This window comes from Phascolarctos cinereus, unplaced genomic scaffold (genome assembly GCF_003287225.1).
Source record: "Phascolarctos cinereus isolate Bilbo 61053 unplaced genomic scaffold, phaCin_HiC Scaffold_1;HRSCAF=81, whole genome shotgun sequence".
Taxonomy (NCBI): Eukaryota; Metazoa; Chordata; class Mammalia; order Diprotodontia; family Phascolarctidae; genus Phascolarctos; species Phascolarctos cinereus.
This window is the reverse complement of record NW_027555514.1, coordinates 101,983,622-102,007,480: the sequence shown is the minus strand read 5'-3', so window position 1 is coordinate 102,007,480 and position 23,859 is coordinate 101,983,622. Positions and strand designations below refer to the sequence as shown.

Genomic DNA, 23,859 nt, shown 5'->3' with positions numbered 1-23,859 from the left:
ATTTGTCTCACACTGCTTCTTCCCGCTATTAAATTTAAAAACTGAAAAGAGAACTCTTAAAATATGCATAATCTAGTGAAATAAATTCATGTCTCAAGTTCTGTATGTTAAGTCCATCAAATCTCTCTACCTGCCTCAGACACTAGCTTTGTGACTCCTAGGTAAGTCAGTTAACTTCTCTGGGCCTCACTTTCCTCCTAGATAAAATGAGGTCAGACTCAATGACTTCTAATGTCCCTTTCAACTCTAAATCTTAGAAACATCTGTAAAGTGTGGAGATTGGATTCCTCTGAGCTTCCTTTCAGTTCTATATTTAGCCTGTGGCCATCATATGATCACCAACATCTCACCAAAAGTAAACCTACCCTTGCAGGATGTACCACCAAACAAACAGCTGCTTGAAGCTCCCAGTGTCCCTGTCAGCACTGTGGCCCCAGTAGAGATGCTGGGTCTTCCCTATTTGCCTACCTTATTGTTTAGTATTAACATCACTCAAAATGATCATCGCCAATAAGAAGCCTTAGAAGCTACTCAACTCCTTCCTGAATCTGGTCCTACCCAGCAACGGCCACGGAGTCTCTAACATGTGCTCCTAGTAGAAACACTCTTAGAACCTGGTGCTTTTCCCTTCCTTTGGATGTCACTTACCTCTGTAACACACAACTCCCACAGGTGGAGGAGAGAATATCAAAATGCGTTTTCGAAGCAGAGCAAACTTCCAAAGGATAAGGATTTGCTCCCCAAAAAACTTAATAAACTGAGACATACAGCCAGCTGGGTGTGTGATCTGCAAAGGATAAAGATGTGAACAGCTGAGTAGAAATGCCACAGGGGGAGACTCAAGCATGTACAAGTCCAAGAAACAAAGTATAGAAGTACTCCAACCAGTCTTCAGAATTAAGATACCAAGAGTGCAGCTGTACTCATTTCCAGTCAAACCCTCTCTGGAATACTGTATTCTCTTCTGGGTGCCATACTTCAGTCAGGGCATCAACGAGGTCATGCACATCCAGAACAACCTAATTAATACTACAGGGTAAGGGGCCTCAAAACTGTCATCCAAAAATCGGGTGAAGGAACCAGAAATTTTTAGACTAGTTACAGAGAGGCTGTCTTGGCTCCTTCATGAGTTCTTCTTCCTCTTGCCCTCTTCTATTGAGAAAAACCCTATTATGTGTGTGTGTCCCTAAGTTCACTGTTTGTTCATTCCTCTTATACATTCCCATCATTTCAACTATGACTTGTTCCTGGATGACTCCTAAAGCTACATCTCCACATTTCTGTTGGCAGCCATCTCTACTTAGAACAGGGATCCTTAATCTTTATGTCATAGACCCCTGTGACTGTCTGGTGAAGCTTATAGATTTCTCAAAATATTGTTTTAAATAACATATGATTACAAAAGAAATCAATTATACTGAAACACAGCTATCAAAATATTTTCCCCATCCAAATTCTCAGATGCCCTAAATCTGTCTATGGACCCCAGTCAAAAACATAAAAGGTTCCACTGTTACATCAACCCAAACATGTCTAAAAATACTTTTTCCCAACCAAATTGTTTCCACATCCCAGCTTTACTCTCTGTTCATGGTATCACCATTCTTCCAATCAAACAGGCTTAGAACCTCATTTTTTATTCTACCAATTTCTTTTTTAATTTTTAAATTATTTTAATATTTCATTTTTTATTCCTTTCTCCAACTCCTCAGATAGCATTTATTCTTACTTTGGAATGTCTCACAGATTTGTTGTTTTCCTTTCCATTCCCATTCCCATCATCCCTCATCAATAGCCTGAGTTATCCTGCCTCTAGTCTAACCCCTCCAATCCATCCTAGACATAAGTTAATCCTCTCAAAATGATCCTTTTATTATATCACTCTTCTATGAAATTTTTTCAGTGATGCCCCATTAAAAGATAAAGTCCGAATTCCTTAAGATGAATGACAAAGCCTTTCACACTCTGAACCCAACTTATCCTTCTAGCCTGATCTCCTATGTCTTACCTAACATCTGTCTCACAAATGTATCTACCCAGTGACCTCGGAACATACCTTGTATTTTTTCACCTGCATGACTTTCTTCCTACTTAGGATGTTCTCTCCCCTCTCCACCTAAATCAGGATTTTTCAACCACGACAAGTTTTTACAATCAACAATACTTGTGTGTAGATTAAATGTTTGATCCTTCTTTGAAACAGAATGGATGTATAAACACATAACTTTTTATTTTTTTTGTCAAATGTTTTGCTTAAATGTTACCTTCAGGGCAGCTAGGTGGCGCAGTGGATAGAGCTCCGGCTTTGGAGTCAGGAGGACCTGAGTTCAAATCCCACCTCAGACACTTGACACTTACTGGCTGTGTGACCCTGGGGAAGTCTACTTAACCCTGATTGCCTCACCCTACCCCCCCCCAAAATGTTACTTTAAAAATGTTTTGGATTCTTTTATTAAAAAGGTTTGGTATGAATGGAGATATTCTATGGCTCAAAGCTTTATATGTCAAAGCAACTAATATTTTGTGTGAACGCTGGTAAGGGGGAAAAATATATATAAATTTCATTTGATACAATAATCGGCTAAGACACTGATCATTCAACTCTGAACAGTGAGGAAGCTGAAGAGTCATTGAAAGTGTTGAGAAACTTTGTCACTGAAAACGGGGTTTTATACAAAACAACAGCATCCTTTGGCTACATGAATAACATTTCAGGGGATATGGAGGGAGAGAGAGGCAGGGACTTAGAACAGAGAAGTAAGAAGACCACTCTTAGGGGAACATGAAAGTTTCTTTCCCTTTGACTAGGTGTAGGCAGGTATTTTTGTCTTTCACTAAAGACGACTAAGGGTCTGAAGTCCCAAAGCAGGAAAGCCAAAATTGCCTCCAGGGAAGGCCTTTTGAATTCGCCAAAGATTCATAGTATATTCAAAGAAAAGTTCTGCCTAAGCCTCTGTAGAACCAAAGCTAAATGAAGCAGTAATTATGAAAAAGTTAAGTATTAGTAAGCAAAGGACCAAACTGTACCTAGTTATTTTATTTTAAAATTTGTTCTTTAGGACAGTTTACTTCTTATTTAATGTGACTGTGTCACTGTTTTAATAAAAGTATCTTTGTTTGTATTTAAGGATAAGTGGAGATGCACGTTTGTGTCTCAGCTGACTGCCCTTTGTGAGAAGTTTGGCCAATGGGAACATGAAGCCATAATCAAGGCATCACTACTCATGTGCTGTCAACACATATTCTAAGTTCTCTAAGAGGAAACTACTCCAATTCTGAGCCTGCATACTTAATATGAACAAAACAAAAGAATGATGATTGTTCAGCATGAAGACATGTTCAGTTCAAGGGATAAAGACTTTTTAATATCTCTAACCAATGGGTTATATATTTGTATAACATATAACAATTAGGCTACTTAATACTTCTACTGAAGAGTAAATCAAGCTATGCCTTCCTAGGGCACAAAAAGTTGGACTCTTGTTTCATTTGGAACACCGTAACAGGTTCAAATCTCACCTCTTATGCAAAATGCCTGTAATGAATTTGGGCAAGTCACTTAACTTCCCTGGTTCTCAGTTTCCTCCTGTAAAATGAAGCAGTCCAACCCTAAATGGTCTGAGATCCCTGTCAGATCTACATCTATGAATCTGATTGCTCTCACACACACACAAAAAAAAAACCCAAATCATTTGAAGTATTTACCTATTTCAGAGATAAAGCTTCAGCACAGCCAGACTGGAAAAATGAACTGCTGTAGCCGAGGCACTTATCCCACCTTTCAAAGGTGCCCGAGACTGTGGTTGGGCCTCGCTTACCTTCATCTCTGGATACATATATCGATGGATGGAGGGCAGCCAGTGAACAGGGTGCACAGAGTTGGGTTTTCCCTCACCAGCATGAAGCACACCTTTTTTGTCCTCATAGAATGCAGCCAGATGAGAATAATGTCCCGGCATCTCTAGCTGGTGTCTGTAGAACGAACGAACACACACACACACACACACACACACACACACACACACACACACACACACACAGTGAGAACAGCTTAGAGAACTGACACGTCCCACCCTTGTACTTGTTAATAGAACACCAGTGCTTGCTGCAGCTAATACCTAGGAGAGTGAAGATTTAAGTTTTGGTTTAGGTCAATTACTTTTGGGGAGCGTCATCAACACAGAGCTGCTTCACAACCTGACTGTTTACCAGCAGTACAATGTGGTCACCTCAGAAGGGGATGGGTTCTCAGTGACCAAACAGCTGGTCCCACTGCTGATCTACTACATAGCCTGTTTTCAACCCTTTCCAACACAGCTTTTAGCACAGATGTCCTTAACCTTTTTTTCATGTCATGGACCTCACCTCCATCAGAAATAATGCTTTTAAAATACATTAAATAATTAGGATTGCATGTATGTTGAAATGCATGTATCAGTGTTTTTTAAAACAAATTTGTGATATAGTAACACATCTAGCAGCAGATCTAACAACTATAGTAATTTCAAAGTAGCCATGAGCACAAATTTTATTTGCAAACATATGCAACGACTATAATAGGCAACAAATACATAATATGCCACAAAAGAAGGAACAAGCATTATTAAGCCCCTACATGCCAGGCACTCTGCTATACAAATATTAGCTTATTTGATCAAAACAACAACCCTGTGAAGTAAATGTATCATCCCTAGCTTACAGGTGAAGAAACTGGGATAGGTACAGGTTAGGTGACTTACCCAGGGTCACCTAGCTAGGAAGTATCTGAGACTGGATTGAACTCAGGCCTTCCTGACTTCTGGCCCAGTGCTCTATCTACTGTACCACCCACCTGCCTACATTCATAATTGAAGGCAAAGCTAAATTCCAGTTAGAGGCAGTGAAAATAAAGATGTCATTTTTTTTCCCATCCAAGTTTACAGACCCCTCCCTAAAAGTCTTTGGGTCCCAGATTAAGAACCCTTGTTTAAGTGGTAGAATTTACCTTCTCCTGTCTCACTAATCCTTAGGTAGCTAAAAATGTGAAAAACTAAGTTGATATTTTATAGCTATCCACATACATCTAAATAGGGAAGATTTGGAACAAGTTTTTGAAATGACCTTCAGGCAAAGTCATGTTTTGGGTTGGTGTTTTTTTTTTTTTGGTGGAGGGAGGGGAGATGCTTTTTCCCCCAGAGAAAATTAATGAAGCCTGTATTCAAACAAGGGCTACTTGGTGGTGGTGGTGGGGAAGGGGGATGATGGGAGGGAGAAAAACAGCTCTCACTCTGATTTCAGGGCATGCTATAGATTTTTTTCCTTTGCATACGGAGATAGCCATGAGTGATAAATGCCTGCTTTGCAGCTTTTTATAACAATTTCTCAGTCCTCTCACAACCTAAAAAAGTTCAAGTGACAGAGGGTAGCAAAGCTCTTCCTACAAAAGATATCTGACCTTTCGGAGAATGGGGTACATCACAGACCTCCTACAGAGCTTAAATCAATGCATGGAAAGCTGAACTGAAATCTGAAACTCTCCACAATGATTAAGTCAAGATATAGTTTAATACTAGGCAAAGCCACTACAAAGAACACTGCTTAGGAAAAACCCCAAATCCTTTTATAAGATCAACTATTGATTACTTTGGTTAATAAAAGGGTTCAGCAAAACATAACACGTAATGGAGCAATGAAACCAGTTTTATTTACTGATTAATTTTTGGCCCGATTTGTTTGTCCAAGTTAAGCTGTCACTTTATATTTTACCTGGCCCCATTTTTAAAGAAAAGATGGCTTCTGAAGGCACTTGATGGTCATCTTAGATGCCAGCTGACTGATTTCAATGTGGAATATGAGGAGGAAGAGATAGAGTGAGGAAAGAACAGGGCAGAAGAGGAGGAAGAGGGAGTGGGGAAAAGGAGGGAGCGAGGAAGATAGAAGGGGAAAAGGGGGAAGGAAAGAGGGAGTAGGAAGGAAAAGGAGAGGGACAGTGGGATGGGGAGAAGCAGGTGAAGAATTGAAGTGCCCACCACATTGAAACTGTGATACAATTATACTAGGGGCTGAAAATCCTAGATGTATTTGCATGTAGGGTTCCCTAGGCACTCACTGTAGAAGGGAAACTGACAAGGTAACCAAGACATCCACATGTGAAAGACCAAGATGGCGAGGAGACTTAAAAATCATGCCTTGGGGATTAAAGGAACTGAGGATGTTCAGTATGTTCCTGGGAGTAGGGGTTTGTGAAGGTAATGATGTGGTAAATTAATGCTGTCTTCAAATATTTCAAGGATTGCTGCAAGTAAAAAAAAAATCAGACTTGTTCTGCTTGGCTTTGAAGGGCAAAACCAGAACTGAAGGACAGAAATTATAGAAAGAATGATTCAAAAAAGAGAGATTTCCTAACAATTAGAATTGTTCCAAAATGGAATGATTAGGGTGGGGAAGGGGAATGGGAATAGGAATCTCCCCATTACTAAAGGTCTTCAAGAAAAGACTTTGTATTAAAGCTATCTATAGTCATATGAAAAACGACTCTGAGGTATCACATCTCACCTATCAGATTGGCTAACACGACAAAACAGGAAAATGATAAATGTTAGAGAAGATATGGGAAAATTGGAACACTAATGCAGTTGGTGGTGCTGTGAACTGATCCAACCATTCTGGAGAGCAATTTGGAACTATGTCCAAAGGGCTACAAAAATGTGCATATACCCTCTGATCAACAATACCACTTCTAGGTCTGTATCCCAAAGAGATCATAAAGATGGGAAAAGAATCCATGTGATCAAAAATACAGCAGCTCTTTCTGTGGTGGCCAAGAATTAGAAATGAGAGGAAGTCCATCAATTGGGGAACAGCTGAACAAGTTGTGGTATATGAATGTAATGGAATACTATTGTGCTATAAGAAATGATGAGCAGGCAGATTTCAGAAGAACCTGGAGAGACTTATGTGGACTGATGTTGACTGAAATGAGCAGAACCAGAAGAACGTTGTACACAGTAACAGCCACGCTATGTGATGACTAACTTTGATAGGCTTATCTCTTCTCAGCAATGCAAGGATCTAAGAAAACTCCGAAAGACTCATGATGGAAAATGCAGTCCACATCCAGAAAAAGAACTATGGAGTCTGAATGCAGATCAAAGCATACTATTTGCTCTTTTTTTCTTCTGTTTTGTTTTGTTTCTTCTTTCTTGTGGTTCCTCCTATTGTTTCTAATTCTTCTTTACAACATGACTAATGTGAAAACGTTTAATAGGAATGTATATGTAGAGCTTATATCAGATTGCATGCCATCTTGGGGAGGGAGGTGGGAAGGGAGAGAGAGAAAATTTAAAACTCAAAAGCTTATGGAAGTGATTGTTGAAAACTAAAAATAAATTAATTAAAATTAAAATAAAAAGAAGACTCTGTGGTCCTTTGTCAAGGATCTTACAGACAAGGGGCAGCTAGGTGGCGCAGTGATAGAGTACCAGCCCTGAAGTCAAGAGGAGCTGAGTTCAAATCTGACCTCAGACCAAACATTTGACACTTACTAGCTGGGCAAGTCACTTAACCCCATTGCCTATGCCCCCTCCCACAAAAAAAATAAAAAGATCTTATCGACAGAATTCATGCTTTGTGCATGGTTAGACAATGACTTCTGAGGTCTATTCCAATTCTATGACTCTATGATTCTGCCAAGTTCCAAAGCCCTGAAGCAAAGACCAGGGAGACTGGAAGATAAACACAACTTTAAAGTATGAACAAATAAGAGATTCTTCAAGATAAGTACACAGATAAAGATGAGTGGACTGAGATGGAGCGAGATGCCAGCATATCTACAATTTACTTTCAAGAGCAAGAAGAAAAAAGTAGGCAGAGATTTGCCTCTCATTTGGGATACAGCACACTTCCGTGCTTGCCAGACTAACGCCAGACTAACCCCACTTGACCGGAAGATGTAAAGTACTGGGCTCAAGTCACCTGGACCCTCTCTCTCTACCTCTGATTTATCAATAAACCAAACCTATTTTTGCAAAGTGCCCTGGGTGTCCTAGGCCCTGTCAAGTAGGTAGTGGTGTGCACTTTTACTTGAGATCATGAAGTTAAATGGATCATGAGACTGGGAATCAAGAGTCTGTAGAAGGACCAGTCACTGGGGGCAGCTAGGTGGATAGAGTACCAGGAGTCAGGAGGACCCAAGTTCAAATCCAGTCTGAGATACTTACTAGCTGTGTGACCTTGGGCAAGTCATTTAACTCCGGATGACTTCCAAAAAAAATTTTTTTAAAAACAAGCCATTGAACATCTGAGAATTTTATCATCCCTTTAAAAAAAAAGTGTCTTAACTGGAATTTCTGCCTTTGTGAACAAGGAAGAACAAAAAAGTCATAACTTAACTGTAGATGGGTGAGTTTGCTGGCTTCCAGTCACAGCCTTCAGACAAAAGCACCCTTGAGGCACTCCAGGTTTCATCTTAGGTCTCCAACCTTGGGCTCTTCTGGGGAATTGCACATCTTCCCTTTGGCATGGTTCCCCTAGGGTACTTGAGAAGGGGGAAGGGCGCTGCTGTGTATAACTCTTCCTAAAACAAGGGCCAATTTTATCCAGCCTCTAGCACCCTAAACAAACCTAGTTTTAGCTAACTTAAGTCTTTGTCTTCAGATGGTGCCACATAACTCCAGCCAAAAAGGAAAAGGGTGAAGTTTGAACTTGTTTTTAGCTTGCCTTATGGGCTTTTGATAGGAAGGGAATGGAGACCCTTTGGGAAGGGTAAAATGGAAAGTTGGGGGGAGGGGTAGAGTAGGGAGAGAAAGGGAAAGAAAATGTATAGCTAAACTTCAACTAAGAAGCAAGAAGTTAATTTTTTAAAAAAAAGTTTTTCCCCAATTGCCTACATGGGATAATAATACATTCAAGAATTAATGAGAGAAATTTTAGGTTCCGAGTTAAAATTCAGAGTATATATATGGAAGTCAAAGTGTTAAGAGTTATGAGTTCACTACAAAACATCCATTTCCAGGGCAGCTAGCTGTCATAGTGGAGAGAGAGCATTAGCCCTAGTCAGGAGAACCTGAGTTCAAATTCAGCCTCATACACAAGATACTTACTGTGTGACCCTAGGCAAGTCACTTAACCCGGACTGCCTCACCAAAAAACAAACAAACAAACAAAAAACAATAAAAACCAAACAAATCAGACACCTACTTATAGCAGAGCATGGTGCCAGGCATTTGGAACAATACAAAAATTAAAACATAACAGTCTACTTGAAGCTTTCAATCTAGATATTTATTAAAATGTCCATTTTTCTATAGAAAAATATAAAAATTTGGAGGCAGGGGGATGTAGCGGAGAGCTCTTGCCCTGGCATAGGAAACCTTAATTTCAAATCCTGCCTCTCATGCCCACTACCTATGTGACCCTAGGAAAATCACTTAACCTCCCCAAATCTCAGTTTCCTCATTGGTAAAATGAAGGGGGTCAAACTAGATGGTCTCCGACTTTCCTTCCAGCTCTGTAGCTATGACCCCATCACATGTGGTTAAAAATCTGTGAGGAAAATCTGTAGCAGCAACTCAATATCTTCAACGTCAAGCATTTATCAAGTGCCTACTACGTGTTAGGTGGTGCAGTGGCTAGAGCTCTGGACTTGGAGTCAAGAACACCTGAGTTCAAACCTGGCTTCAGACACTTACTAGCTGTGACAATGAACAAGTCACTTAATCCTGATTGCCTCAGTTTCCTCATCTGCAAAATGAGCAGGAGAAGAAAACGGCAAACCACTCCAACTTGTCTTTGCCAAGACCCCAAATGGGGTCACAGAAGAGTCAGACATGACTGAACAACAACAACAACAATAATTGTGGTAGGCACTGTCCTAAGAGCCGGGGATACAAAGAATGGCAAAAGACAGACAGTCCCCCAGGGAAGCACATGCTTCCTAAGACCATTTACAAAAACCCACTGCCCTGCGATGGAGAAATCCTGTGGTCTAGTCCCAGCTCTGATGCTGACTAGCAGCTATACAAAGCAAAGAAGTCACAAAATCTCTTTGGGTCTCGTTTCCTCATCTATAAAATGCCACGACCTAGATTCAAATGACCTCTTATGGCCTTATGGTCTTTTCCAGTTCTAAGAATCACATCTTTCACTTGCCACCCTGTGTCAGGATAGAAAAATAGTCATGAGAATTAAAAAGGGAGAATTAAGCCCCTGTAGTGTCAAATGCCCCCACCCCTCCCCCCTTTGCAACAGAAATTATTTTTGTGCTATTACTTTGGCTTCTAGAAGGCATTTTGGTATCTATCTCTGAATGCAGTAGGTGAAGCTCCGAGAATTTACTTCAAGCAAAGAACAGAACCATAATGTAAATTTATAACGATTCCCTAGAAAAGTCTTCAATTTCCTAGCTTACTTCACTCTTCCACACTGTGCAGAACAGATAAGGAATAGCCTGTACCTCTCAAATTGATACAAGGGATGGTCTAAAAAGGTGAGGTTCTTTTTGCACACCCAAGGCAAAGGAGTGATTGTTTCGGTTAGGGTAAACAAAGTTTGAGCCACTGAATACTTTGATTAAACTACAAGTATAAGTGACAGAATATGAAAGAAAAATCCCACTCCAGGGTTGACTGTTCTATTGTGTGGAAGTGGACTAATTTTTTTTTAATAGGCTTAAAATCCTTTTGTTAGAAAAAATGCCTTTTGTAATTGTATTGTCGTAATGAAACTTGACTGGCGGGTAAGAGCTTTAAGACAGGTGAGGTTTATCAAAGTGAACAGTCATAAAAAACGAAGAACTTACCGGACTTGATTCTCTAAGAAGTGCATGTATCTGTAAAGGAGGGTATAGGAAGGCGAGAGAATGCCCACAGATTTCATACGTGCTCCACGCTCCAGTTCACTCTCCACAGGCATGTTAGCGAAACAGGCAAGGCCGAAGAAATGCCCTTTCCGGAAATAGCTGAGGGAAACCAAAATGGTTAAAAAAGAACAGGAATACTCAGCAACAAAGTGAAATTGAACAGTTGGTTTTTTAAGCGTTGGAAGAGGGGAAGAACTTGATCAAAGCAGTCTCCTCATCTATTTAACAAGCTTGCTGTGAAGTGACGTTTGGCTTGAAATTTTGATAAAGGTTTTCTCTCTCCCCATAGAAGGTGTAGCCCTATGCATTTGTGGCTCTTTAACAGGTCAAAAGACTACTCCAGAGTTGGGGAGGGGGGTATAGAGGGGTTGGTTAATGGGTAAAAAAAGCTCATCAAGAAGTGGATGATTTCAGGAAAATCCTGGGAAGGCTTACGTGAGCTGATATAAAATGAAGTGAGCAGAACCAGCAGAGCAATCTCTAGTAACAGCAATACTGGTTTTGATTTTTGAGTTTTGTTTTGTTTTTCAGCTTTATAATGTACAATTTATTTTAATGGCTGAATTGTTCAGTGGTCTTAGGAGATAAATGACATGCCAGTAAGAGGTCATATTTTCACACGGTCAAATGAAAATACATCTATTGGTCTCTTAACAAAAGACATCTTTGCTTAAGTATTCTTTTTTATTGTTTTTGTTTTCTTGAAAAAGGCCACTGAAATGTGCAAAATGATCTGATATGATGGTGACGGTATCAAATTAGATGCCCCTTCATATGGCAATAACAGTATATATAAACATTAATGTGAGTAATGGCTTAGGTTTGGAAATGATTTAACAACATTACTTCGGGTAGCACAACAGCTTCAGACAGTACTCAGACAGGTATATGAAATGCAGTAAAGCAATTAGATTGAAGCAACTTTAATTATGGTGAACGCTATCAAATGAAAACTGGAAAGAAAATTACAGTAAAAACCTTTTGTAAAGATAGGAGTCCATAAAATGAATAATATTTAGATTCTTGATACCACAAGGTTTACAAATTTCAACACTATTCTGGAGTAGCCTACTTTGCATGAACAGCTATTTGCAATAATGAAATAAGTCAAGCATGCCATATGGCAATTTAAAAATCCAAACAGTATATTTATTGATATATGCGGCATAACTTACTACCTGTTAAACTAAGCACAAAGATTACAGCATCCAACATCTTATTCTACAATTTAAAAAAAAAACAAATAAAGCCAAACTCCAAACAAAAAACATCACCAGTGAAGGCAGAAAATAGGATTTGTGGAATTCTAATCTGAACCGATGTTAAAGCATTTCACATAAGAAATAAATGCATATTGCATAAACAGCAAAAGCGAATGGTCCATCAATGATTTCTGTTCCAGGTGCTTAAACGACATAACACTGCATCGCTATATAAGGATGTATTTTAGAAGACATGAATAACAGTAATATTGTAACTATGATCAACTATGAAAGACTCAGCTACTCTGATCAATACAGTAATCCACCATAACTACAAAGAACTCATGATGTAAAATGCTATCCACTTCTAGAGAGAGAACGCATGGTCTCAGAGTCCGTTTTTACTTCTTCCTTTTCCTTAATTTTTTTAAAAGATGGCTAATGTGGAAATATGTTCCTCATGACTTCATATTTCTTACTTTCTCAATGGGTAGTGGAAGGGTACAGGGAGGGAAAGAACTTGGAAAATAAAAATTATTTTTTAAAAAACTCATCAGTAAAACTTTTCATCTTCTTAATGCAAAGAAGAAAACCAGAAAGAATGCAAAAGGGAACACAAACAATTTTATTACCATCTTGTTAAATTTCTTATTGTTATTGTTATCAAGAATAATGGTAGTAATAGCAGCATTAATATAATACTTTCAGGTTTGGAAAATGCTTTACAAGGATTAACTCAATTTATCCTCAAGCAACCTTGGGAGGTAGGTAGATGCTATTACCATCCCTATGTTACAGATGAGAAAACCTAGGCTGACAGAGGTGTTGACAGATAATAAGTACCTGAAGCAAAATTTGAACTCTGCTCTCCCTGAGTCCACTTCACCACCTAGCTGCTTATCCTTTCTATCACCCACTTCACAACTTTAATGGCATTCTCAACTCCTGCTAACACCACTGGCAAATCTTGTTTCGGTCCTGACAACATCACCATATAGTCCCCTTCTCTGTACTCACACAGCTACCATCCTAGGACCAGCCTCATTCCCTCTTACCTAGACTACTTCAACAATCTTATGACTGGCCTGTTGTACATTTCTTAATTAATCAATAAACATTAAGCATCTGCTATATGTCAGGCATTGTTCTAAGTGCTGAGGATACAAAAAGAGGCAGAAGACAGCCCCTGTCCTCAAGAAGCTTACAATCTAATCCCCACTCCAAGCCATCCTCCACTCAACTACTAATGTGGCTTTCCTAACTGCTACCTAGCACCACCCTTACCCATTCAAATGGCTCCCTATCACGGGAAGGATCCAATCCAAATCCCTTCATTTGGCATTTAAAGCCCTTCACAACCTGGTTCCTTCATACTTTTCTAGTCCAAGATCTAGCCATACTGGCATACTGTTGTCCCTCCATCATAACACTCCATCTCTACGTGCTCCCTCTTCACCCTGACCTCTTTAGTTTCCCTGACTTCCTTCAGGACTCAGTTCAAATCTTACCTTCTCCTGGAGGCCTCTGCCAGTCCAAACGAGCTGCCAGGATTACCTTCTGTCTGCTCTGTAGATGCCTTGTCTTAACACTTGTTTGTTGATTGATTAATGAAATACACATACACACATACCTTTTAAGAAAGAAGCTATATACAACAGAAGTATATAGTTTTTTATAGTAATAATATGTAACAAATTAACAACAGCATCTCCCTCACAGTACTGTAGTGAGAATCAAATAAGATAATAGTTGTAAAAGGCTTTGTATACTGATATAGAAATGCTATATTTTTATTATATTACAATCTTTTTTCTTGTTCTTTGTATACCAATGACTAAGTTCACAATAAAAAGAAAATTTTAAATTATCAAAAAAACAGTAATTAAGCCTGTCCCCAGATGAACTGGTTGGCAGTCAGAGGCCCCTTTGAAATGTCACCTATAAAACAAACAGTTTTCACTTATTCATAGTGCCTGACAAATATTAAGTACTTAATAAATGCTTCCATCAGGTAGCTATCATTTGAAAACTTGGGATTTCTTTTCCTCATTTTCCTTCCATATTTTATGCAAAGGGTACCTCATCAAATGGTTAGAAAACTCTCCAGGACCACCTCCTCCCTCCCCTTTAAAAAAAAAAAGGCTCAAATAAGATTATCTCTAAGCCTTCAAGGCCAGTGCTTAAACACAAGGATGTCTAAACTTTGTTTTCTTTTTTCACTCTTTTCAGTAAGGGCTGAACAAATCATCCTAGATCTGGGTTCCCATTACACAAAAAGAAAATAATGCTATTTCAGTCCCTGACCACAACTGGGGAACTGACAGTCACTTTTGAGATGAATCTGAAAGGATGCTAAAGGTCTTTAAACAGCTGGGTTATCTTCAAATGTTTCCATTAACTAACTCATGGAAACCTCGAGTTCTCTGTTTTAGGACTGGCAATTGATTTCATGGAAGCACCCCTCTCATGTCTCATGCACAAGACAGGAAACACAAATGGGTCAATTCTGCCCCTTCTCTATGGCAAACAGGCCCGTTCTTGGGGAAAGGATGGAGGAAAGGCAAAGAATGGTATGGCTAGCTTACTTTATAATATTTTTAGACACCAGGATAACTACCCGGGTCTAGATGGAGAGTTGTTCCTTTTCAAAAAGGTTCACGAGTCAGAAGCCCACCGACTGATAGTAAAGAAGAGTTTAGTAGGAAACATCTCCAGAACTTGTAGCACAATAAGAAATGGACAGAACTCAGTCTTTGGAAAACGAACATCACATTGGCTAAGGGAGTAGGGAAACATATACTTCATTCCATACGCTATAATTGACTGTCCAGACTTTCCCCATCATGCTGGAGCAGCCTCGCACTCTGGAAGTACACTGGGCCCCAGCAATCCTTTCCTCTGATTGACCAGTCCATCTCAGAACCTCCATCTAAAGGAAAACATCTAGGCTGGGCATGTCTTCATTCCTCTCTGGATTCCACTCTTGACTTTCAAGACTTTCTCTACCATACCCCATAGCGAGTCCCTTCTCCACACTTCCTCATTTTTCAGCTTCCTCCTTTATAATATAAGCTCCCTGAAGGCAGAACAGCCTGTTCATATTTTATTCTCAAAGCTTAGTACAGTGCCTGGCACACAGACAAATGCTTGTCTTATATACTATAAGCACTGTCAAGTAGCAAACTAACCCCATAAAAATTACACTCTTATTTTCTTTTAAAAGTTGTTTTATCGGGGCAGCGAGGTGGCACAGTGAATAGAGCACTGGCCCTGGAGTCAGGAGGACCTGAGTTCAAATTCAGCCTCAGACACATTACACTTACTAGCTGTGTGACTCTAGGCAAGTCACTTAACCCCAACTGCCTCATCAAAAAAAAATGTTTTATCATCTTATTAATAGTCAGTTCTACTGCTTGCAAAGCTTATTCTCACAACACCCTTCAAGGAGTAAATAGTACCCGCATTACTTCTCAGTGCCTGGAGTCTAAGCGCATGTGTACCGCCTTTATTTTTACAAGATGGAAATCAATGCCAAGAAAGGTTAAATAACTTGTCCAAGGTGATACAGCAAAAACATATCAGACTCAAACCCCAGCTCCTAGATACTACATCCAAATGCTTTTTTCCCTCCACAGTGGCATGCAGCTTTTGGGTGCAGGGTTAGAGGTAAGGAGGCTGTGATCTGAGAGTATGGGCAGAGAATGTGGAAGTGGTGCTCCCTCCCCACCACAGAGAACAAGTTATGCAGTCACAAGGTCCACGCATGCTAGCACGGTGTGTTTGGGGAACATCACTGCCATCTCTTGTTAAGAGTCTTCTGGGGCAGCTAGAGCTCTGGCCTTGGAGTCAGGAGGACCTGAGTTCAAATCTGGCCTCAGACACTTGACACTTACTAGCTGTGTGACCCTGGGCAAGTCACTTGACCCCACTGCGTAGCCAAAAAAAAAAGGTCTTCTGGTGAAGTTCAACATCTCCCTGCCCATCCCAGTCCCTACAGCCTGAAGATGCCCTAGCTTAAAAGAATGAAGTTCCTCCTAACTGGGATGCTCCAGTATCAGAATGTCAACGAATGGGAAAAAAACCACTGTGGCTGGTATCTTTTCTCTTCATGTTCTCCATCCTCCTAAATTGGAGGGCTTGGTCCACATTTTGAATGATACTATGATTCCATATGATATAGAAAGGCCCAAGAGATCAAAGCCTGGCCCTTCCACTCACATGCTATGTGATCATGGATAAGCTCCTCTGCCTTCCCATACCCCAACTTCCCTGTCAACTAATAATAATTCTAAATAATGGCTGACATTTATTTGGGACTTTGTTTTTTAAATACTTAACATATATGATCTTATTATATAATTTTCATAACAACCCTGTGAGGATTAGTTAGGGTCATGGTTAATAATACGAGAAGTATTTACCCCCATTTTACAGATGAGAAAACTGAGGCTCAGGGAGTATGCCTGTGGTCACAGACATACTTAAGTGTGTGAAGTAAGAATCAAATCATCTCTCTTGACCCTATGTCCAGCACTCTATCACTACTGCCATTCAACCAACATGGTATTGAAACGGACACTGGATTTGGAGTCAGAAGACCCAAATTCTAATTGTGACATACCTCTGTGACATTAAAAAAATTATTGAAAGTATCAGAACCTCAACTTCCTCATCTATAAGATGAAGAGAGCACACTAAGTGACGTTGAAAGCCCCTTCCAGCTCTAAATCCTCAGATTCTATAACACTGCTAACTGACTCATTATAGGATGGAAATGAGTAGCATTAGTCTTTAGGCTACTCCACATTTGTGTCCGTAACAGGCAATGGTCCCTGCCTTACACAGGGGGTTTTCTTTCTTCATTTCCTCTCTCAGTGCAGTGGAGCTTGTGGTCAAGGGGGCCATGCTACTTCCTTCCTTTGTTCCCTCCCTGGTATGTGTTGTAGTTACAGCCCATTGATTCAAGAGAAGCTACTCCTTTCACTTGAGTTCCTTCAGCCTGCTTTTCACTAAAAGTCATTTGTTCATCCTACCTCATCTCAGGAAGTCTTGACGATTCCTTCTTGAAAATATTTTTTGTTATGTGGCATAGTACAATTGAAAGAGAGACTCTAGAATCAGAGGATCAGAGTTTGTGCCTTATTTAAACAGCAACTATAAGTCTGATCTCACATTAAAACTGGCATCTGGGTTTTGATATCCAGAATATAAAGTACTGATTTGGACTCAAAGAAAACTGCATTGTTTGATGAAAGTTTCAAACCACTATGTTGGGGGTGGGAGGTGAGGTGGAGGATTCATAATTTTCTAGAAGATAGAGAATTTTTTTGGAAGGGAAGGGGAAACAAAAGGAAGGAGGAGGATATAAGTTCACAAATACTTACATGAAGTCAGACTGGATTTTATGGGACCCACTGGCCATAGATTTGAATTCAATCCCTTCGAGATCAATATCCTGAGGTAGACACCATTCCAGCATGTTACCTATGGAACACAAAGGTTACAAGTTAGTCTGGAAGAAACTGCTACAGCGAGAGAGAGAGAGGGAGAGAGAGAAAGAGAGAGGAGGCTACTCCAAACCCATATTGCTCAGCCTGAAACAAACCCCTTCAAACGTCAAAGTGATTTATCCTGCCACTCATGCAATCACATATTTACTGGAGGATGTGGAAATAGACATTACCAAGGAATATCTGTTCCTCAGTTTTACAGGTGCAGCAAAAGCATCCTCTATGTCCCCTAAGTACTTTCTCTTCAATCTGCTGTTCCACTGAACACCAACCAACCTCTTTTTCCTTTCACTACCAAATTTTTCACATGAGACCTGTACCACTGCCCTCATTTCAGCAGGCTTCCTCAAGACTTGGCTTCTGTCTGTACCACTCTAGCTTAAAATCAGCTTCTCTGAGGACCCTGATGACCTTACCAAATCCAGCAGCCCTTTGTCTGTTCTCATTCTTCTTACCGTTGCTGACACTGAACATGTCTTCATGAAACTCTCTACTCTGTCGTTTTTCCATAGTACGCTAGTTATCTCATCTACTTAACTGGCCTTTTCTTCCACACATCTTCCCTGCCCCTGCAAATAGAGGCGTTCCTGACATTCAGTCCTCAATTCTCTGCCCATCTTTCTCTTCTCACCCCATCACTTCTACCCAGCAGATATCCCAAATCTCAATCTCTTGCCCTAATACTTCTCCCAGGTTCTAAACCTGCATTTCCTTTACAATATATACAACCTCCTCAACTTAAAATCATCGGATCCAGGGACTCATCCTCCCCCACCCCACCCCAACAACACAATTAGTCTTCCTACCCCACAACCTCCTTCTTTCTGTCACTGGCATAACCAGTTTCTCAGTCGATGAAGACTGAACCCCCGGAGTCTTTCTTCCTTGTATCATCTTATGTAACCCATTAAGTCTGATCAATTCTTCCTTCAAACTATTTTTTGTATCTGGCATAGTACAATGGAAAAAGAGACTCTAGAAGCAGAGGCTCAGGATTCAAATCCCACTTTTGCCACATGCCAGACTTGCAATTTTAGGAAAGTCACCTTTAAAATGAGAGGGTTGGGCTGCCAGGCTTCTTAGGTCCATCCCCTTCAGCACTAGGTCTAACATTTTATGATCTTCAATTTTTTTTTTGGCTAGATGCCTTCTGTGGATTTTTAATATTATAGTAATTTGCATTTATACTCCCCCCTCCCCACATCAAATCTTCCCTGGAAGAGGAAAAAAAAAAGGCTAACCAATAAGGCTATTGTGTCAGACAGCACATATTGCATTCCACATCCATAGTTTCCCACTTCTCTACAGCGAGACAGGATGCTCTATTCTCCTAAACAAAGATCGTCATTACAAGTAATCAAGAGAGTACAGCTGGCCCCTTCTAGAGTTAGGTACATTCCTGAAGTCAGGCTATATTGTTCTCTTGGGTCTGCTTACTTCATCAAAAGTCTTCCCATGCTTCTATGAATTCCTGACATTGTAATTTCATTTGGAATAAAAATATGCCATGATGTTCATATATTACAACTCATTCAACCAACCCCTAATTGATGGGTACCTTTACCCATCAATTTCTAGTCTTTCTGCTAATGATAATAGCTAAAACAATAGCTAGTATTTATACAGTACTTTAAAGTTTGCAAAGGGCTTTACAAATATTACCTCATTTTATCCTCACAACAAACCTGGGGGCTATATGCTTATTATGCCCATATTATAGATGAGGAAACTGAGGCAGACAGAGGTTAAGGGACTTTCTCAGGGTCACACCACTAGTATGTGTCTGAGGCTGGATTTAAACTCAGGTCTTCTTGACTCAAGGGCAGAGCTCTACCTACTTCAAGACCCTACTGATCCCACAAGGAATGCCATTCTGAATATTTTGCTATTATATGGGATTTCTCCCCCGACCCCATTGTGGCACCTACTTTCTATTCCTCCACCATCATCCCAGTCTATGCCCCTATCATCTCATACCTACATTACTACAGAACTTTAGAACTGAAAAGGCCCACATATATCATTTTCAACATTTTCCAGATTCAGAACCTCAGGCCCAAAGTGACTTTTACAATGTCTCTTAATTAGTTAGTGACAGACATAGAGCTAAAACTAGGTCATTCTCTCTCCCAGGCCAATGCTCTTTTCTTTAAACCAGACTGCCTCACTTTTGAATCCCCACCACAGTATAATGCCTTGCGTCTTTGTCATGTCCAACTCTTCATGCCCCCCATATGGGGTTTTCATAGCAAAGACACTGGAGTAGTTTGCCATTTCCTTGCCAGTTCATTTTACAGATGAGGAAACTGAGGCGGAGTTAAGTGACTTGCCCAGGGTCACACAGCTAGTAAACGTCTGAGGCCAGATTTGAACTCAGGTTTTCCTGACTCCTGGCCCAGCACTCTATCCACTGGGCTACCTATCTAGCTGCCGCTTTGTGTCCTAGGAATACTCAACTACTAATTAGATTTAGCAGCTATATTTGCATGATGTTCATGATTATTTCTCTGTACACTAATGGAAACATAAAATGATCTCTCTAAAGATAGACAGTCTTTAAAAAAAAAAAAAAGATAGGTCTTTGCTAGAGCAAAAAGCCTTATTCTAAACGTTGACATATTTACTCAGTCACTGTTTACACATCAGAGCTGTAAATTTGATGGTATCTAAAGAGTCTTTTAGCTTACACTTTAAGGTACTCCACAAGTCACTGAATTTGTAGATTCTGTATAATAATGATAGCATTTTCTCGGAAAATGGATGAGGCAGAACACAGTAGTTGACTTCCAATTATCTCATCATATAGTCAAAATTTGAGTTCACAAGGAACATACCATAATAATGAAATGCCGAAGCAGACACAATCCTGTAAGCATCAGATAAACAGCATGAATTAATGCTTTACAGAATCAGAGCAAATTCCTTACTCGAGTGCATATCTCATGGGCTTTAAAATATCATAATCATAGGATCACAGAAGCAGCCAATCAGTAAGTGTCTGCATTCCAGGCACAGGGCTAGGCACTGGGGATCCAAGCACAAAAGAGGAGACAATCTTGCTGATAAGGACTTACATTCTGATGGGAGAGAAAACAAATGCATATATAGGTATGTATAACAAATACAAAGTTAATAAATACAAATCTAGGGGCAGCTAGGTGGTGCAGTAGATAGAGCACTGGCCCTGGAGAGGACCTGAGTTCAAATGTGGCCTCAGACACATAACACTTACTAGTTGTGTGACCCTGGGCAAGTCACTTAACCCCATTGCCTAGCCCTCCCCCCCCAAAAAATACAAATCTATACAAAGTAGTGGAATACAAAGTAGCCGGGGGTAAGGGTAGATCAGGAAAGGCTTCGTGAAGAGGCTGATGCCTGAGGCACATCTTAAAAGAACGGAGAGACCACAGTGTAGAGGTATAGAGAGAGTGCTTTCCAGGCCTGGGGGCAGGGTCAATGCAGGTAAAGCAGGTAGAGTGATTGGGGTGAAGGAAGGGGGAAGGGAGGAAGAGAGAGATGGCTAGATAGATGAAAGAAAGATAGAAAGAATGTTGCATGTGAGGAAGAGAGAGAAGGTCAGTTTGACTGAATCCCAGCATGCAAAATGGTTAAGTAACACCTAGTGAGGCTGGAAAGATAACCTGGGACCAGGCTGTAGTACAGGGCAGAGGTTCAAACACACTGCTGAACCAGACTGAAATGTAACTGGGAAATATTTAACAAAATGAGTAAAAACACAATTTTTGTTGTTTAGCTGTTGTTCAGTTGTGTCCAACTCTTCCTGACCCCTTGTGGGGTTTCCTTGGCAAAGATACTGGAGTGGCTTACCATTTCTGTCTCCAGCTCATTTGACAGATGAAGAAGCTGAGGCAAACAGGGTTAAGTGACTTGCCCAGGGTCACATAGCTAGTGTCTGAGGCAGGATTTGAACTCAGGTCTTCCTGACTCTGGGCCTAGTGCTCTATCCACTGGGCCACCTAACTACTGTAAAAACACAACAGAACAGATAATATTCCTCCCAGAGTTGTTGTAAGGATAAAATGATATAATACTAGTAAAATGCTTTACAAATCTTAAATCAGTATATAAATGCTAACCACTATTATAGCAATTATTGTTGAGGATGATAGCCTCAAAAAGCAAGCATTTTTCTCCAGGGGCCTTCTTTCTACTACTGTGACAAAGTGACATGCAGCTCTGCCCTGGGTAAGTTGTTATTTGGTCATTTCAGCTAAGTCCCACTTTTCGTGACCTCATTTGGCGTTTTCTTGGCCAATATACTACTGATGTAGTTTGCCATTTTCTTCTCTAGCTCATTTTACAGATGAGGAAACTGAGGCAAACAGGGTAAAGTGACTTGCCCAGGGTCACACAACTAGTAAGTGTCTGAAGCCAGATTTGAACTCAGGAAACTGAGTCTTCCTCACTTCAGGCCAGGCACACTATCTAGTCCACCACTTGCCACCCAAATAATACCTGCTAACAGGCTACTTGAAGCCAAACATATGTTATTGTCCTCATGAGTCTTTTCATTTTTCTTTTTTTTTTCCCTCAATCAAAGCACCAATCAATCAGGCCAATGACCCCCAGGCATTTGGTAAATTGCTATTACTGCCAGGCCCTGTGCTGTGTTCCAGGGATATAAAAATCAAAGTGGGACAAGTCTCTGCCCAAAGAAGCTTATATCTTACAATCGACATATTCACTTTTGTAACCCCTATGTCCATTACAAGCAGAAACCAAGAGAATTCTGAATGAGCACAGAGATGAAGGAGCAAAGGGAGGCATATGGAATCAATCAAGCCTCACTTGGAAAGGGGACTTTTCATCTTCAAAAGACTCATGATGGAAAATGCTCTCCACATCCGGAGACAGAACTATGGAGTCTGAATGCAGATCAGAGCATACTATTTACTCTCTTTTTTTGTTTTGTTTTGTTTCTTCTTTCTCATGATTTCTCCTATTGGTTCTAATTCTTCTTTATGACATGACTAATGTGAAAATATGTTCAATAGGAATGTATATGTAGAGCCTATAACAGATTGCACACCATCTTGGGAAGGGAAACAGGGAAGGAGGGGGAGAAAATTTAAAACTCAAAAGTTTATGGAAGTGAATGTTGAAAACTAAAAATAAATAAACTAATTTATTTTTTAAAAAAAGAAAGGAAGGAAGGAAGGAGGAAAAAGAAAGAAAGAAAGAAAGAAAGAAAGAAAGAAAGAAAGAAAGAAAGAAAGAAAGAAAGAAAGAAAGAAAGAAAGAAAGAAAGAAAGAAAAAGAAAGCTCCTGAGATCCTTTCCAGTTTTGAGATCCTGAGGTAAAGTTCCAAAAGCCATATCTGAGGAATGTTCTCCCTTATGCTCAAGGAACATGAAGGACTGTTACCCCACCCCAGAGAGGGCAGGGAAATTAGATAATGACAAAATGATGCAATACTAGAAGAGACTGGGACCTGATTCAGATAGAAAGAACTCAGCAATAAGCTAAGGGGGCAGCTAGGTGGCACAGTAGATAGAAGACCGGCATGGAGTCCAAAGGACCTGAGCTCAAATCTGACCTCAGACATTTACTAGCTGTATGACCATGGCCAAGTCACTTAACCCCCACTGCTATAATAATAATAATAATAATAATAATAATAAGAAGAAGAAGAAGAAGAAGAAGAAGAAGAGAAGAAGTTGTTGAGGAAGCTGGTAAAGGAGAATAAGCTGAGTTCTCAAACTACTATAGAGCACAGGACCAACTTAAAAGTAAGAGGACCTGGGTTCCAATCCCAGCTCTGCCTTCATATTATTCTAGTCATCTTAAAAGTCACCTTCTGGGCCCCCACCTCCTCATCTGGAAAATAAAGTGGTCAAACCAGACATGTCTAAGATGCCATTTTTAGGTCCTATGATCAACTTCCATCTTTGGAACATTCAGGTTCTTGAATAACAACTACTCACATGTCTGTGTGTCTTATAACCTCAGGAGACACCTAGTTCAGGTATTAATATCTCTGTTTAAAAGATGAAGAAATGACCCTCATCGCAAACTGGTACTCAATACCAGGGAAACCTACGGGGCAGATTAATGTGAAGTGGATAGACTCATCTTTCTGAGTTTACATCTGGCTTCAGATACTAGCTATATGACCCTGGGCAAGTCACTTAACCCTGTTTGCCTCAGTTTCCTCATGCATAAAATGAGCTGAAGAAGGAAATGCTAAACCACTCTAGTATCCTTGCCAAGAAAACCCCAAATTGGGTCATGAAGAGTCAGACATGACTGAAAACAGCAACAACCAGGGAAACCTTACTTGCTCATATTC

The 23,859-nt window shown here is 40.1% G+C and overlaps 1 protein-coding gene across 1 annotated transcript in view; it reads right to left on the bottom strand.

Moving 5' to 3' along the window:
* The window catches only part of DENND11 (DENN domain containing 11), a 53,680-nt gene that overhangs the window by 10,277 nt on the left and 19,544 nt on the right, over nucleotides 1-23,859 (bottom strand). The window contains 4 exon segments of the mRNA XM_020997956.1: nucleotides 649-787; nucleotides 3,819-3,972; nucleotides 10,778-10,936; nucleotides 17,424-17,523. Of these exon segments, the coding sequence (XP_020853615.1) occupies nucleotides 649-787; nucleotides 3,819-3,972; nucleotides 10,778-10,936; nucleotides 17,424-17,523 (552 nt within the window).